The sequence below is a fragment of the Astyanax mexicanus genome, chromosome 4, assembly GCF_023375975.1.
Source record: "Astyanax mexicanus isolate ESR-SI-001 chromosome 4, AstMex3_surface, whole genome shotgun sequence".
NCBI classification, from domain to species: domain Eukaryota; kingdom Metazoa; phylum Chordata; class Actinopteri; order Characiformes; family Acestrorhamphidae; genus Astyanax; species Astyanax mexicanus.
In genome coordinates, this window is record NC_064411.1 from 44,665,830 (window position 1) to 44,681,525 (window position 15,696).

Consider the following 15,696-nt stretch of genomic DNA (forward strand, 5'->3'; position numbering starts at 1 on the left):
CTGTACTACTCATACCAGCACAACAGACACTAACAATGCCACCACTGAAATATTACTTGCTCTGTGGTAAACCTGTTGGGACCTAACCGTTGCAGAACAGGATGTAAGGAGGTTAATAATAAAGTATCCAGAGAACAAGTAGGACTGCTGTCTGTAATAGAACTACAAAATGCTCCTGTATGATCAAATGTAGGAAGTCAAGATCTCAGTATTGCTAAGATTCTAGTATTTTTGTAATATTGCATCAGTTTGAGAATAACATGAGAAAATACTGTATAACTAATTAATTTAATGCTTCATTCCAGAAAGAGATTGATCGCTTTAAGAGGCTTCTTCGAGACCCTGAGACAGTCAAGGAACTTGACCGTACTTCTGCATTAAAAGCCTCTAGAAACAACAACCAACTCACTTGGGATGCTGTGTTCAGGTTAGCAGTTAAATATTTATCCTAATAAACATCTGTCAGTTCTACATAAACAGTCTTTTTAATCATATGCTCATTTTCGCATTATTTCATCTCCCCAGGTTCCTTAAGAAATACCTTCAAAAGGAGACAGAGCTCCTTCAGTCAGGCAAAGCCAATGTGTCGGCCATCACACAAGCGAACCGGCGCAAAAAGATGCAGGAGATCAGCAGCTTGATCAAATACTTTGTGCGATGTGCCAACAAACGTAAGCCTTGAGACTCATATTTGTGGTCTTATTTTTTTTTTTTCAAAATATTCCAGTTCTGCAAATATATCAGTTTCTCCTGGTAATAACTTCTACAGGGGGTCCGAAGCTGAAGTGCTCAGATCTGCTGGCTCATGTGGTGGAGGTTATGCAGAGCTCCTTCAGCTGCTCTGCGTATGGAGAAGATTATAGCAGCATGCTGCTGAAGAACATCCTGTCCGTACGCAAGTACTGGTGTGAGATCACCCAACAGCAGTGGCACAGTGAGTGATCTGATTTAAGTTATACACAAAATACACACAAACAAATATATATTTTTTAAATTTGTACTAATTTAAAGACAGTGTGTAAACATAATGAAATCAAGTAGAAGTCTTACCAGTCAGAAGAAGATCAGGAGATCTGCATGTCCGTGCCCATGTGCAGCACAGTGGCTTAGTACAGTGGCAATATTACATTCGCCTCCCAGCACTGGGGTCTTGGGTTCAAGTCTCTATCTGGGTGGAGTTTCCATGTTATCCCTGTGTCTGTGTGGGTTTCCTAGTCCAAAAACATAGAGGATGGTACCCAATCCAAATGGACACAGACAAATATAATACTCTAAATTGATCTGATGTGTATGTGTGTGCGATGTATAGCTCTGGTAAAAAAGAGGAAAAGAAACCACTTAAAATTAATGAGTTTCTTTGATTTTACTAAATTGTAAACCTCTGAAATATAATCAAGAGGAAGATGGATGATCACAAGCCACCAAACCAAACTAAACTGAACTGCTTGAATTTTTGCACCAGGAGTGGCATATTATATACAAGTTATCCAAAAGCAGTGTGTAAGACTGGTGGAGGAGAACCTGCCAAGAACCTGCATGAAAACTGTGATTACAAACCAGGGTTATTCCACCAAATATTGATTTCTGAACTCTGAAAACTTTATGAACATGAACTTGTTTTCTTTGCATTATTTGAGGTCAGACAGCTCTGCCTCTTTTTTGTTATTTCAGCCATTTTTCATTTTCTGCAAATAAATGCTCTAAATTACAATATTTTTCTTTGAATTTTGGGAGAAATGTTGTCTGTAGTTTATAGAATTAAACAGCTATGGTCATTTTGCTTAAACATCTACCTATAAATAGCAAAATCAGAGAAACTGATTCAGAAACTGAAGTGGTGTGTGTAAATGTGGTGAAGAGTACCCTGTGCACTATTGGCTGCCAATTGCCATCGTTGTGTGGATTAGTGCTGAGTATAAATGGTTGCATGATTTGCATGTATATTGGCATGGGCAATTCTAGCCAGATGTTGCCAGTAAAAAGCTACTAAAGATAACTTCTAAAAGCCAAACTTCTAAAATGATCTAGCTTTAGTATTAGTTGAATCTATTATGTTAACATCTTTATTCCTGATGTGTTCATTCTAGCTCTGTTGGAGTTGTATTGTGGACTCTTTACTGGTACCTCCAAGCCCATCAACCGAGTTCTAGTCAGCAGGATTATCCACACTGTGGTTCAGGGATGCTGTCTTCAGACTGAGGGTCTGTCACACACATTGTTCAACTTCTTCTCAAGAGCTCTGAGTAACACCAGGTAAAAGTTTAGCATTATTCTATATACGTTACTAATAAAGATATAACAATTCTAGAACTATATAATAAGATTGCCCAATCCGTTGTAGGGAGGAGAGGCAGCTGACCATACTGGAGCACCTGATCTCTGCTCTGAACGTGTTTCTGCGCTCCGTGGCCATAAACTGCAGGAGACGAGTGTGTAGACTCGGGGAGGAGCTGCTGCCCTCCATCCTTTATGTCTGGAGCCAAAAGAGACCCAGTTCCACCCTGAAAGAGGAGATGGTGGAGTTCTTTAACTTACAGATGTGTGTGCATCATCCTAAAGGAGCCAAAACACTGGAGACAGGTAATGATGCTCCAAAATTAGTTAAAAATGATCAGACCTGTATGTGTTCCTTCTAGGCCAAAGTGACTTGTTCACCTTCATGTTTATAGTTTAGTTTGTGAAGGCATTATTGTTAAAGTCTACAGTAAGGAGACATTAATGATAAATTATATTTTTTGTGATCTATTATATTCACCAGATTTCACCTGAACTCATACATAAGTAATTTATCTTAACGCTGCTTTAAATCCTTGCCATCAGCTACCAGAGCGCTGAGAAAGCACAATTGGCCTTGCTCTGTAAAGGGTGATGTTGCACAGCACAAGGCATCTGTGAGCTGATGTATCAGAACTGAGTCACTGCGCTTTCCTCCGAGCACGATGTGATGCTACTCGGAAATACTACATCAGCAGCAGTTCAAAAAGAGGCAGTGGCTTCATTACTTCACATGTATCGGAGGAGGCATGTGCTAGTCTTCAACCTCCTGCTGTTGCGGTATCACTAGTGATAGGGGGAGTCCTTATGAGTGGGTTTGGTAATTGGCCTTGTAAATTGGGCAGAAAATTGGAAAAAAAAAATTATAAATAAAATAACAAAAAAAAAAAGCTTTTATTAAACAAAGCCACAGGACAAGGGATAGTCAAAGCAAGCAAGGTCACCACCAGTAAACAATATCCAGAGAGGAGTAACGTATCAAGCTTGGTTAACAGTCCAAGGGTCATACATCAAAAAAGCAGCAACAGAGGCAGAAAAAAAAAAACTAAAGAAGGTAACAACGGGTAGACAAACAAGGAACAATGAAATAATGTTTTGTAGAGAGGGGAACCTTCAATACCAAGCAAAGGTGTGAGAGAAGGGAGGGGTTTTAATAGGGCTGTGGACAAGTGTTCAGTGATAAAGTGATTGGCTTCCTGGAGGTGCCATGTGCACTGTCATGTGATCAGGCGTATGAGTGATGTCAGTGAGTGGTCCGTTCTGGGTAATGTAGTCTGGAGGCTGGAGTTTGCATGTAAAGCTGAGTGTGAGATACAGAACTCAAAATTAGTATGTCTGAATTTCACAATTGACTCAGAAATATGTCCAAATGTTATAAAAATAATTATCTTGAGTTTGTGTTATTTTTATGATTTGTGTATTTATATATAAATAATATATTTAATTGTGTGTATGTTGTTGCAGGTGCTCATGCTGAAGACTGGGGGAAGTGGCAGAGTCTCCTCTATAACCTCTATGATGCTCTTGTGAGTGAGATTAGTCAGATTGGCAGTCGAGGAAAGTATGCCACAGGAGCTCGTCATATTGCTGTTAAAGAGAACCTCATAGAACTTACTGCGGATATCTGCCACCAGGTGATAAACAGATACATACATTCAGTCACAGACTTACAGTACAGTGCCTTACATATCCACACTAACTCTTTATATTGATGGAAAGTTTATAGAAATGTTTAGTCGCATTTACAGTACATATGAACAGACTTGTTACAATGATAATGTTATTGTTCAATATATAATAGTAATAATAGTATTATACTCAGTGAACAGAGACCATTAAAATAAATGGTGATATAAATTGGGTGGTGTTAGTAATATTATTTATTGTAACTCTTTCTGGGACAATATATCGGTCCAAAAATTGTTATTGTGACCAGGGGTGGATTTTACCACCATGCAAACCACGCAATTGCTTGGGGCCCCAGGGTTTAGAGGGCCCCTTGCTGGCCAAAAGATTGGCAAAAAAAATAAAAATGAAACACATTATTTATTTTTTGTTTGACACCGAAGAGACACCGCACACGCAAGTTCAGCTAGGGCAGGTAGACTAAAATAGCTTCGGCAAAACTATGAAACGGTCTTATCCCAGTGGTGCCTAAAAAAAGAAAGAAAATTAAGGAAAGGAAGTCCAACACAGAAAGCTTGACAAAGCTCACCAGTTTTTTCGCAGCAGCAAGAAATGAAAAATCTGATGAGGATGAGGTACCTTAGACAGCTAGGTTTTTAGATTCAATATTGCATTTTGCTATACAAAAAAAAAAAATTTGATCAGGGCCCCCGGAAAAAGTAATTGCTTGGGGCCCCAGAACTTCCAAATCCGCCCCTGATTGTGACAGACCTACATACAGTATGACTAATAATAAATGATGTATTCGGCCTTGGCATAATCTTGTTCATTATTGGTGGCTGTAGATTTAATGCTGTATATTAGTAACACTGTGTATCTGGATCTGCTTCCAGCTGTTTAGTCAGGACTTGCACGTTGTGGAGGTCCGAGGCCTACAAAGAGACAGCCCGCAGAGCAGCAAGCGCAGACGAGTGGAGCTCGGGTGGGAGGTGCTGAGAGACCACCTGCAGCCCCAGCACAACGACTTTGATATGATTCCATGGTAAGCTTTTCAAAATGAGCCATAAGGTCTATCTAGACGGAATTAGTTTCTCAGGGGTGATTTTATTCCCGTCGGGAATGACCATGTATGTGTTTTTCTCAGACGCCCTCTGAGAAAATTACAGGCTAAATAACCTCCTGTTTTTCTGTGGACTCTGTGGTCCTCAGGTAGTTTTAGTCTCGTCCGGACTCACATCTCTGAGTTTCGTCACTTCGCGTTTAATAAAATTTAAGCTATTTGTCCACTGCTATGCAAAATAATTGCACTTTTGGCACATGTTTCCACGGAGATCCACGTAACACACAACAGCGAGTGGAAATGGAGGAGCTACTGAACGTGATGTCACATGACTGAAAAAACTAAAAACTCACTGGTGCTTCGTTTTTTTTCAATTGCAGTCCAGATGCAGGAGTTTTATCACTGAGTAGATGTGTTAAAAGTTTTTCACAGACGTCCCCCTGAAAATCTAATCCCATCCAGATAGGGCTATATAAGACGTTTAGGATTTGACTCATCAAAAACTCCCCAGGTCAGCACAAAAGTACTGGATGGAGCATCATCATTTGAAGGAACACCCTTCCACTGCTCCACAGCTCAATGCTGAGGGGCTTTATACACCTCTGGAGCACACAAAGCAACAACAAGGTTCATATTTGTCGTATTTGCCAGACCTTCTCTATAGGGACCACTTAAAGTAAACTTTTGGCCAAAAAAGTGTATCGATTCTTTTTATTTTTTGGTCATGAAAAATGTATTACATAATGTTGACCTCAGGCTGTCTTCTGTGTCCGTAGGCTGCAGGTGACCGCAGCCCTGACCTCCAAGTACCCCTCCATGCTTCCAGCCCATGAGCTGCTTCCCTTGCTCTCTCTGCTGGGTCAGTTGCTGGGTGAGCAGCAGCGGCGTGGAGAGAGGAGACCCTACGTTCTTCGCTGTCTGAGGCAGGTGGCTCTTTGCCAGGCAGCTGGCTCTGCAAGCGTTGGAACCTCTGAGGCTCAGCAGAGAGAGGTCAGCCGGCTGTGGAGCAGAGTGTGGGCGATGGCCGTGCGGGGGGTCAGCTCGGCTCAGACCGAGGGTCTCTGTCTGGAGCTGCTGCGCACCATGGTGCAGTGTTCTCTAGTGCCTGTGGATAGAGAGTTCTGGAAGCTCTTCTCTGCTGCTATCTGCAAACCGTCCACGTGAGTGCTGTGTAAATATCACCTAACAACCTAATAGGGCTGTAACTAACGTTTATTAGTTGATTATGTTGACTATTCATGGCAGGCAGCCTTATTTATGATGGTGGTTTTCAACCTAATGCAGAAATGACTGTGAATTACATGATAGGCACTTCATTTAGCATTTCTCGTACTTTGAGTCCCACAAGGTTCTGTTGTAGGGCCATTTAAATGGGCATTAATTAGGGCCGCACGATATGTATATCGTTTAAGCATAGTCATTGTGATGTGCGCATGAGCAGTAGACACATCGCAGGGCGTGTAATGTCACTTTAGGCAATTAAATCAAACAAGTCATGTTGCAGTGTTTTGATTCTTGACACAAGAAGTAGATACACAGCGCTGTCTCTGTGTCTGTGTGAGTGATGGGCTGCTGCTGCCTGAGAAGCATATTTTGGGCTGCTGAATGCTTTGTGTTGGGTCAAGTTGCTTTAGGAAATTAGTCAATCACAAAGTGCATAGTATCTTCTCATTCAGTGTGTTTCCTTTCTCTTATTTTGACATTGTACATTTAATATTGAAGTCTATATTAAAGCTATACAGGAGCACATGCTGAATTATTCTGTAAAGAAAAAGACCAGAATATGTTTTATTGTTTAGATTCTTCTAAGTAGCTCATCCCAAATCTCAGTTGATCAGGTTTAGATCAGAGGATTGTGAAGGACAAAGGCCTTTTTTTGTTTACTATGTGATTCCATATCCCATTCCAAGCCCCTAATTGTTTTTTATGTCTTTTTAAAAATAAAGAAATAAAGAAAAACACTAACTAAGGTGTGTAAAAAAAAAAAAAAAATATATATATATATATATATATATATCTTATTTATATATATATAAATGCTCTCTACTGTTGTCCTACAGTCTTTCTACACTCAGTCTTGCTCAGGCCTTGACTAAGTGTTCCGTCCCAAAGAGTGTGTATAGCACTGAGCATTCCTCGTCTCTGCTGCTGGAAGCTGGAAGACCCCAGTGTCTGAAGGAGAGCATCATCGACTGGCTTCTGATGAACGAGCAGAGTGATGACGTAGAGGACGTCAGGCATCACCCTGCCATCTGCAGGTCTGTACCTCTTACTTCACCCTATTTGAACCTAGTTTTCATATTTTAGAGAAATATCTTATGTTAAGCATATCTTGTGGAGTCCCTCAGGGTTCTATTTTAGGGCCTATAAAATTGCTGTTTAGTGTACTTCTACATACATGTTTAAAGGGGGCACTTTTTGTTGTCCAACTTCTAGAAGCTTCAAGTCATATTATTGTAAAACAAGATTATGAAGGGATCTACGTTTTTAATGTAGTTTTTGTTTATTGTTTTTTTTTTGTCTCTTTCAGAGATTTCCCGCTAAATCTTATTCCAAGAATTCTAGTGGCGTTGACTCTGAAAGACACCATGGGTGGGATGTTATTCCTGATGGACTCTCTTCAGCTGCAGAGGTGTGTGTCAGTTTTTTTCCATTTCTGTTATCATGACAGGATTTAATACACAGTTTATGTGGACTGAAATTGTATTATATTAAACAATACAAAACATTAAAGTACAAAAGGAATCAAGGTCTGATAACTGTTTTGTTTGGTTCATTCTCCAGGCTCTGTCCTCCAGATCAGCCTGTAGCAGCAGCAGAATCTAAAAGCTTCTTGTCTGAAGTCGAGGCTCTCTATCTGCAGTTCAGTTTTGATGACGCAGATTCCCTCACTGAGATCAGAGAAGGCAGGACCTGCAGAGAGAACCCTCAGCTCACGGTGGTCAGTGGTCTGAGGACCCGGGTGGAACAGAGTCTTCTGTCTGTTGCTGAACACCTGCTCAACTCCTACTCTCCTGATGTGAGTGGAGAGGTATTTGTGTAAAGATGACGCTGATCTACCAGAAATTCTGGATAATATTCTAGATTTCAGAACAAATTAGGGCTGCAACTAATTATTATTGTGATTATTTATTAATCTGTCTATTTTGTATTATTGTAAGATAAACAGGAAATATATTTATTAATATAATTTCTACATAGGTATATGTTTGAGTAAAACAGTGTAGTTTATCTATAAACTATGAACAACATTTCAATCAAATTCCAAATAAAACTATTATCACTTAGAGCATTTATTTGCAGAAAATAAGAAGTGGTTAAAATAACGAGAAGGATACAGAGCTTTCAGACCTCAAATAATGCAAAGAAAACAAGTTCATATTTATAAAGTTTTAACGTGTAACGTGTTGTTTTCCACAGAGTACTGTCACTCCACCTGCGTATATGGTTCACTGTTTGAAGCTGCTTACTGGAGTCCTGGGGGCGTTTGTGTGTGTTGGAGTCATTACTGAGGAAGATGCCTGTCATAGCTCTCTGTTTCACAAAGCAAAGGTATGACTAGTTCAACTAAAATCACTGCCTTGTGTAATGCTGGAATGGAATAAATGGGAATATCCTTATAGGTGGTTGATTTCCCACATGCACAACCACACCACGCTATACCAATAATACTACGCTATGTATAACAATACATTTAACAGGATGAAATTGTTGGCTGTTCTAGTTAAGGATACCTGCCAGCTGGCAAACATGTTAATGTACATGTCAACAAACTACTGTATGTTTTTCTGATAATGTCATTTGAATCTACATTGTAATTGTAATGCTTTATGGTAAAGTGTATTTGAGCATACACATATGTAGAAATGGTTATTTACCATTGTCTTGTGTATATGAAGCCTTAATTATAAGATCTCTTCAGTTTCTAAATCAGTTTCTCTGATTTTGCTATCTATATGTATGTTTGAGTAAAATGAACATTGTTGTTTTATTCTATAAACTACAGACAATATTTCACCCAAATTCCATATAAAAATATTGTTATTTAGAGCATTTATTTACAGAAAATGTGGAATGGCTTAAATAACAAACAAAAATACAGAGCTTTCAGACCTCAAATAATGCAAAGAAAACAAGTTCATATGCATAAAGTTTTAAAAGTTCAGAAATCAATATTTGGTTTTTAATAACAGTTTTCATGCATCTTGGCATGTTTTTCTCCACCAGTCTTACACACTGCTTTTGGATAACTTTATGCCACTCCTGATACAAAATTTCAAGCAGTTCAGCTTGGTTTTATGGCTATCAAAGAAACTCATCTCACGGGGTGTCCAGATGTTGGGTGTCAACAAAAAACATGTGAAACCGTTTCTTTCACATGGTTCTTATTGCGCCTGTTCTGCTGAAAAAATGGCGCAAGATTTCTTTTTGGTCTATTTTGAATTTTTTTTTGTTCTGTTATTCACAGGCTTTAGCACAGGACTTCACAGAGTATGTATGTTCTGCAAAAAGCAAGATTTCTGAGGATGAGACTCTTTCCACTCTTAGATCAGTGATGCTGTTATGCTCAGAAAGTATCAGCATGCAGAATAAGGTATTTCATTATTCATTATTGCAGTCATGGTATGCTTTATCAAATTAACAGTTATTGCTGACTTGTCTATTTATTAGGATGTAAAACAGACCCTTAAAAATCTTTGTTTTTGGTAAAAAGTGATTCTTCCATTCAAAAAGTTACATTTTCTTTAATCTTCCTCATTCTGAATCTGTCTGTTTTTCTCTCTGGCAGGACAGTGTATCTACAGTTTCTCGAAGCTTGTTTGTTAAAGCTTTGCCTGGTCGGCTGCTCACAGAACTGTCGGATATATGCAAGTTGATGGTAAGTTACTGTATAGAGTTTGTTTGTAACATTTGGCAAAGTTTAGGCCTTTTACATTTACTCAATTGCAAGATGTTGCATCGTAATACATGCAGTCGATTAAAAGTAACATTTTCATTGAAATATATATATATATATATATATATATATATATATATATATATATATATATATATATATATATATATATATATATTCACACCATATTTTTCGCACTATAAGGCAAATTTAAACCCTTTAATTTTTCCAACAATCAACAGTGCACCTTTTATAGTCCACTCTGTCTTATGTATAAATTTTACCAGTCAGGTTGTAAGGAGCAGTAAAGCTCCGCTTAAGTGCAGCGCTATACAGAAGTTTTAGTTTAGTTAGAGGTAATTGTTATTTTCATGTAGCCTGCTAGCCCGGCTAGCACTGCTAGAGCCATGTTAGCATTAGCCACTAACCACGGTAAGCACTAAATTAGGAGGAAAACATGGCAACACCCATGTTCCTTACTAGTGTTACATAATACTACTTTTAATCCGGTGCCCTTTGTGTATGAAAATAGACGTTCATTGATAGTTTACCTTATAATTATTTAGAACAGTGCAGTAGTGTTCATGTGTATATATTATGCATGTTCTATGTTTCTATTGTGTTTATATGTGTGTGTGTGTTTTCATAAATGTGAGGGACAATGTGCCAGCTTTTCTCTCACCTTTACACCTGCAGTGATTTGATGTGACGATAAACATGATTTAAATTTATTTCTATTTAAATAGTGTTTTAATAATAATTAGTTTTGTTTGTGTACTCATTGTTTATTATATCAGCTTTTATATTAACATATAGAAGCACTGTGTAACTGTATAATTACAGATTTAGTCCTGTTTCTCTGTCCTCTGCAGCTGAGTAACTCTGGAAGGCGAGACAGTGTTATGAGTGAGATTGATCCTGTTGATGATCTGGAGATAACCAGAACACAGATGGAGGAGAATCCTCAGGAGGTTGATATGTTTGATGATGGTGAAGGAACTCATCAAAGCAACAATGGAACACCGAAGCCTAATGGAGACTCTTCTGATTTACAGCATGGCTTAGGTAAATTAAAAGCATAGTAATATACAGCTCTGGAAAAAAATCAGAGACCTCTTAAAAAGATGGGTTTCTTTGATTTTATCAAAAAAAATTGAAAATCTCTGGAATATAATCAAGAGGAAGATGGATGATCACAAGCCATCAAACCAAGCTGAACTGCTTGACTTTATGCAACAGGAGTGGCATAAAGTTATCCAAAAGCAGTGTGTAAGACTTATGGAGGAGAACATGCTAAGATGCATAAAAATCCACTAAACATTGATTTCTGAACTCTTAAAACTTTATGAATATGAACTTGTTTTCTTTGCATTTTTTTGAGTTCTGAAAGCTCTGCATCTTTATTTGTTATTTCAGCCATTTCTCATTTTCTGTAAATAAATGCTCTAAATGACAATATTTTTATTTGGAATTTGGAAGAAATGTTGTCTGTAGTTTATAGAATAAAACAACAATGTTCATTTTACTCAAACGTAAACCTATAAATAGCTAAATCAGAGAAACTGATTTAGAATCTGAAGTGGTCTCTTAATTTTCTTCAGAGCTGTATATATATATTTTTGGAGGATTGCTTGCGATATTGTTTGTGTTGCTTATATAATTAATATATAATTGTCATGACATATCAAATAAATGTTTTCAATGTTTAGTGTGAGATTTAGTTTAGACCGTGTGCATATTATAGTTATACATGAATGTGATGTTCTGGTATATAAAAGTTTGTATGGTTATAAATTGGGACACACTATATTTGATAATTAAAGTGTTAAACTCTCACTATGTGTTTAATTAGGAGCTAAGAGTCCTCTCTCTCAGGAGCTGCTGTCCGGTCAGGACCTGGCTTTCCTGGCCGTTCTCGAGTTCCTCTCTCTGAGTGTGTCGTTTGAGTTGGGCCACGGCCTGGCCTTTAAACCGCTGGATATCCGGAGAAAGCTGCTGAAACTTTTAGACCTGATTGACTGTTCCAAACCACTGCACCTCAGAATGGTAAGTAGTTTATATTTAATCAATGATGCTACTTAAAGCTCCACTAGGTAGGATTGAGATTTTGTGCTCGTGAGCTCCCCCTACAGTTGCAGAGTGTAATAAATGATTTTAGTTTCTCTCTCTCGTTTTCTGGCTTTCACAGACATATTCGGTCTCTTTCCAGCTTCTGCCAGAGTGTATGTATGTTAGTTTGTAAAGAATGAACCAGTAGTCCTTGTAGAACTGTTAGAACTAAAGGTCGGAAAGCAGGTCGCAGTTCTCGCGAGTGTTGGTTGCAGCTGCCTCGGAAAACTAACTGTCTGGTTTGAGCTCAGAGGAGCTCCGGCACAGACACGAGAGCACCGCTATTCCTCCTATTACACCTCACTACAGCGCTGCAGTGAGTTTCAAGCTGTAATTTTACTTCTTTAAAAAGTTTAATAATTAAGAAAATCCTACCTAGTGCTGCTTTAACGTCTGGACCATACAATCATACAATGCATCTTATGTCTAGTCTGATTTTTCTGTTGTTTTTATTGCAGTATCTGGTTCTCCTGAAAGAAGTTCCTGCGGAGGAGATGACTCTGGCAGCTGAGGAGCTGGATTCTCTTCTCAGACCTCTTGCGTAAGGAAAGCTTCTGTTGGCCATGTTTTGTGAGATGAGTGTCTTGTCACACCTCATGCAGCTTTAATGCTTTAATATTCACTCAGTTCCTAGACAGCAGACGTGGAAAGTTGACAGCACGTCCAATAGTATAGGGTCAAGCACTGTATTTTTGGAATAATGTGAACCGGAAAGTTTGTGCCTCTTATATAAAGCTAGAAGCTAGTGCTAAACACTTTTTTTAAAAGATTAAAATAGTAGAAGATAATTTATTGAAAATATATATATATATATATTTTTCTTTTGTATTTTTTGGATAGGGATGTGTGCTCTCTGTATCGACAAGACCAGGAGGTGTGTGCTGCTATTATTTTGGCCCTGCTTCCCTGTGTACACTGCCTGGGTCGAGGGCAGAGCACGACTGAGGAGGATGATGAGATGGCTCATGTACAGGGGGCACTGCTTAAGGTGGTCTCAGGCTTTAGGTGAGTGACACAAAAAACACCCACTTTATATACAGCTCTGGGAAAAAATGAAGACTTCAGTTTCTCTGATTTTGCTATTTATAGGTATATGTTTGAGTAAATTCACAATTATGGTTTTGTTCTATAAACTACAGACAACAATTCTCCCAAATTCCAAATAAAAAATATTGTAATTTACAGCATTTATTTGCAAAAATAATGCAGAGCTTTCAGACCTCAAATAATGCAAAGAAAACAAGTTCATATTCTTAAAGTTTTAAAAAATCAATATTTGGTGGAACAACCCTGGTTTTAATCACAGTTGGCATGCATCTTGGCATGTTCTCCTCCACCAGTCTTACACACTGCTTTTGGATAACTTTATGCCTGCACTCCTGATGCAAAAATTCAAGCAGTTCAGCTTGATTTGATGGCTTGTGATCATCCATCTTCCTCTTGATTATATTCCAGAGGTTTTCAATTTGGTAAAATCAAAGAAACTCATGATTTTTAAGTGCTCTCATATTTTTTCAGAGCTGTGTATGTAGAGAGAGATATACATATTAATAAGACATGCTTATTACATGCTTTTCAATCACTTGTTGTACATGTAGTACTACTGATTCTTTGTCTCTGTACAGCTTCCTGGGTAGAAGTGGTAAATGTACTTCAGCTGTGAAGGTGTCTCTGGGGCACTGCTTACTTGCTTTACTCGAGGTATGTATCTGAACAGTTCTGTTTAATAGTCTTATTTACATCATTTTGTCTCATGTAGTTGATCAGTCAAGGCGTGTTTAAAGTGGATGTAGATCTACGCTGGAGCTGTAAAGCTAATGTAGCTAATAATTACTAGAAATGAATGCAAAACAGTTAGCATCATGTCAATTTCATGTTTTAATTATTATACAGTTTCTAATGATTATTTTTTGTAGGGGCTTCTTGACCAAAGTATACTGCAGTTCCTTTAACTCTGGTTTTTATACTTTTATATTGTTTGTGCGTGTAGGCGGACCCTTTCAGTAAGTGGGCGGTCTTGGCTCTGAGGGAGGAGGAGCTTCCGGTCTGTGTGGTTCTGCCCTCACACCTTGCTGACTCCCACCACCATGTTCGCATGCTAGCAGCCATGAATGTGGAAAGGTAAATTTTTCTATCAGCTTTTAGTATTATGCCATTTTCTTATTGTAGCTTGTGAATTATACTCTATATAATAATAACACTATATATAATAGGATCGACGATCCCTCCCTCCAAGTTACGCAAGCACACGCGCAAATGGCGCAGCACGCTGTAGCTAATGCTGCGGACATTTTGACTGCTCAAAGAGCAGCCCTTTCTCCAGAGAATGTGGACATTCTCATCTTCTTAAAGAAAAACTAAAAAAATATCAAAATAACAGTTGTTTTGTCTAGCCTTAAGTATGTTAATAGTTTTGGTACCTTAAGGAGCATCTTTCTCTCAGATAAAGTTAATATTATATCTTTGTTTAAGAAAAAAACTTGTCATTCTCGGGGACTGAAAAAGTCTTAAAGTCTTATTTTCATGTTTAACTGTTATAGTAGTATAGAGTTCAGGTTGTTAAGGCTCTAATTGTTCTATTATTTTGTACATGACTGTTCCTGTATTTTATTATTATTTATTTTATGTTGCACATTGCTGTTTTAATAGTGCACACTGCTACTACCAAAAAAAGCCACTAGATGGCATTACATATATATCTTAATTAAATTATTTAAATTTGACCATTAGTGCCTGATATGGTGTATTACAGATCACTTGTATCACTTATATCAAGCCCAACTTTTGAAATAAGATTGTAAATTTGATGAATCAAACCAATAAATGACCATAGACTAATCAAAAACTGGCATAGGCCTCTCTGCTGTAAAAAAAAAAAAAAGGAAAAAAAAAAAAAAACGAGAATCGAATCGTGACCCTAAAATCGGAAATAAAATCGAATCGAGGATTTAGAGAATCGTGACACCCCTACTATATATTCTCTTTATGATTTTCTCTGCCATAAACACTTCATGTCGAATCATAAAGCTGCTGTTGAATTGTGTTCTGCATACTGTTATATATTACAGATTGTTTCTAGAAAAGGCTGTTCAGCGTAAAGAGCAGAAGAAAATGCTTCCACTTAAACATCAGCAGACTGCTTTTGAGAATGTCTACCTGAAGGCTCAGGAGGGGATGAAAATCCAGGTAAATCTCAATTAAATAATCCCAAAACCAGGACTGAAAAAAAACATCTTATATAAATTAATTATAGATGATGTTTTAATAATGGTGATATGACTTTTAAACACATTTCTAAAATGTTATTAAAGAATGTACCTCTGACTAATACTTACTACAGCATGCATAACATGAATTGACAAATAAATACAAGCATGAGTTGTGGCTGTTCTTGGCATATTTTTGCTTGAAGTTTTGAAGCAGGAGTAATAATGTAAGGTCACCCAAAAGCAGTGTGAAAGACTGGTGGAGGAGAACATGCCCAGGCAAATGAAAACTGTTTTTAAAAATCTGGGTTATTTCACCAAATATTGATTTCTGAACATTTGTTTCTGAGGTATTAATATTATTGTTTCTAAATGAATAAAACAAATAAAAAACATATATTAAAAATTGCTTTTTAATTATTTTGACCATTTCTTATTTTCTGCAAATAAATGCTCTAAATGACAATATTGTTATTTAGGAGCAATATTGTCAGTGGTTTATAGAATAAAACAAAATGTTAATT

At 37.6% G+C, this 15,696-nt stretch overlaps 1 protein-coding gene across 2 annotated transcripts in view; it reads left to right on the forward strand.

The window, feature by feature from the left end:
• The window catches only part of atm (ATM serine/threonine kinase), a 50,634-nt gene that overhangs the window by 2,083 nt on the left and 32,855 nt on the right, over nt 1–15,696 (forward strand). For both annotated transcript variants that reach the window (XM_022679008.2, XM_022679009.2), the window contains exons 3-23: nt 306–427; nt 526–671; nt 770–934; nt 2,088–2,253; nt 2,342–2,580; nt 3,739–3,908; nt 4,794–4,942; nt 5,737–6,120; nt 7,021–7,218; nt 7,491–7,592; nt 7,745–7,979; nt 8,381–8,512; nt 9,429–9,554; nt 9,750–9,839; nt 10,730–10,922; nt 11,710–11,903; nt 12,425–12,507; nt 12,807–12,971; nt 13,592–13,667; nt 13,957–14,087; nt 15,035–15,152. In XM_022679008.2, coding sequence (XP_022534729.2) covers nt 306–427; nt 526–671; nt 770–934; nt 2,088–2,253; nt 2,342–2,580; nt 3,739–3,908; nt 4,794–4,942; nt 5,737–6,120; nt 7,021–7,218; nt 7,491–7,592; nt 7,745–7,979; nt 8,381–8,512; nt 9,429–9,554; nt 9,750–9,839; nt 10,730–10,922; nt 11,710–11,903; nt 12,425–12,507; nt 12,807–12,971; nt 13,592–13,667; nt 13,957–14,087; nt 15,035–15,152 — 3,384 coding nt within the window. The remainder of the gene's footprint in view (nt 1–305; nt 428–525; nt 672–769; nt 935–2,087; nt 2,254–2,341; nt 2,581–3,738; nt 3,909–4,793; nt 4,943–5,736; nt 6,121–7,020; nt 7,219–7,490; nt 7,593–7,744; nt 7,980–8,380; nt 8,513–9,428; nt 9,555–9,749; nt 9,840–10,729; nt 10,923–11,709; nt 11,904–12,424; nt 12,508–12,806; nt 12,972–13,591; nt 13,668–13,956; nt 14,088–15,034; nt 15,153–15,696) is intronic.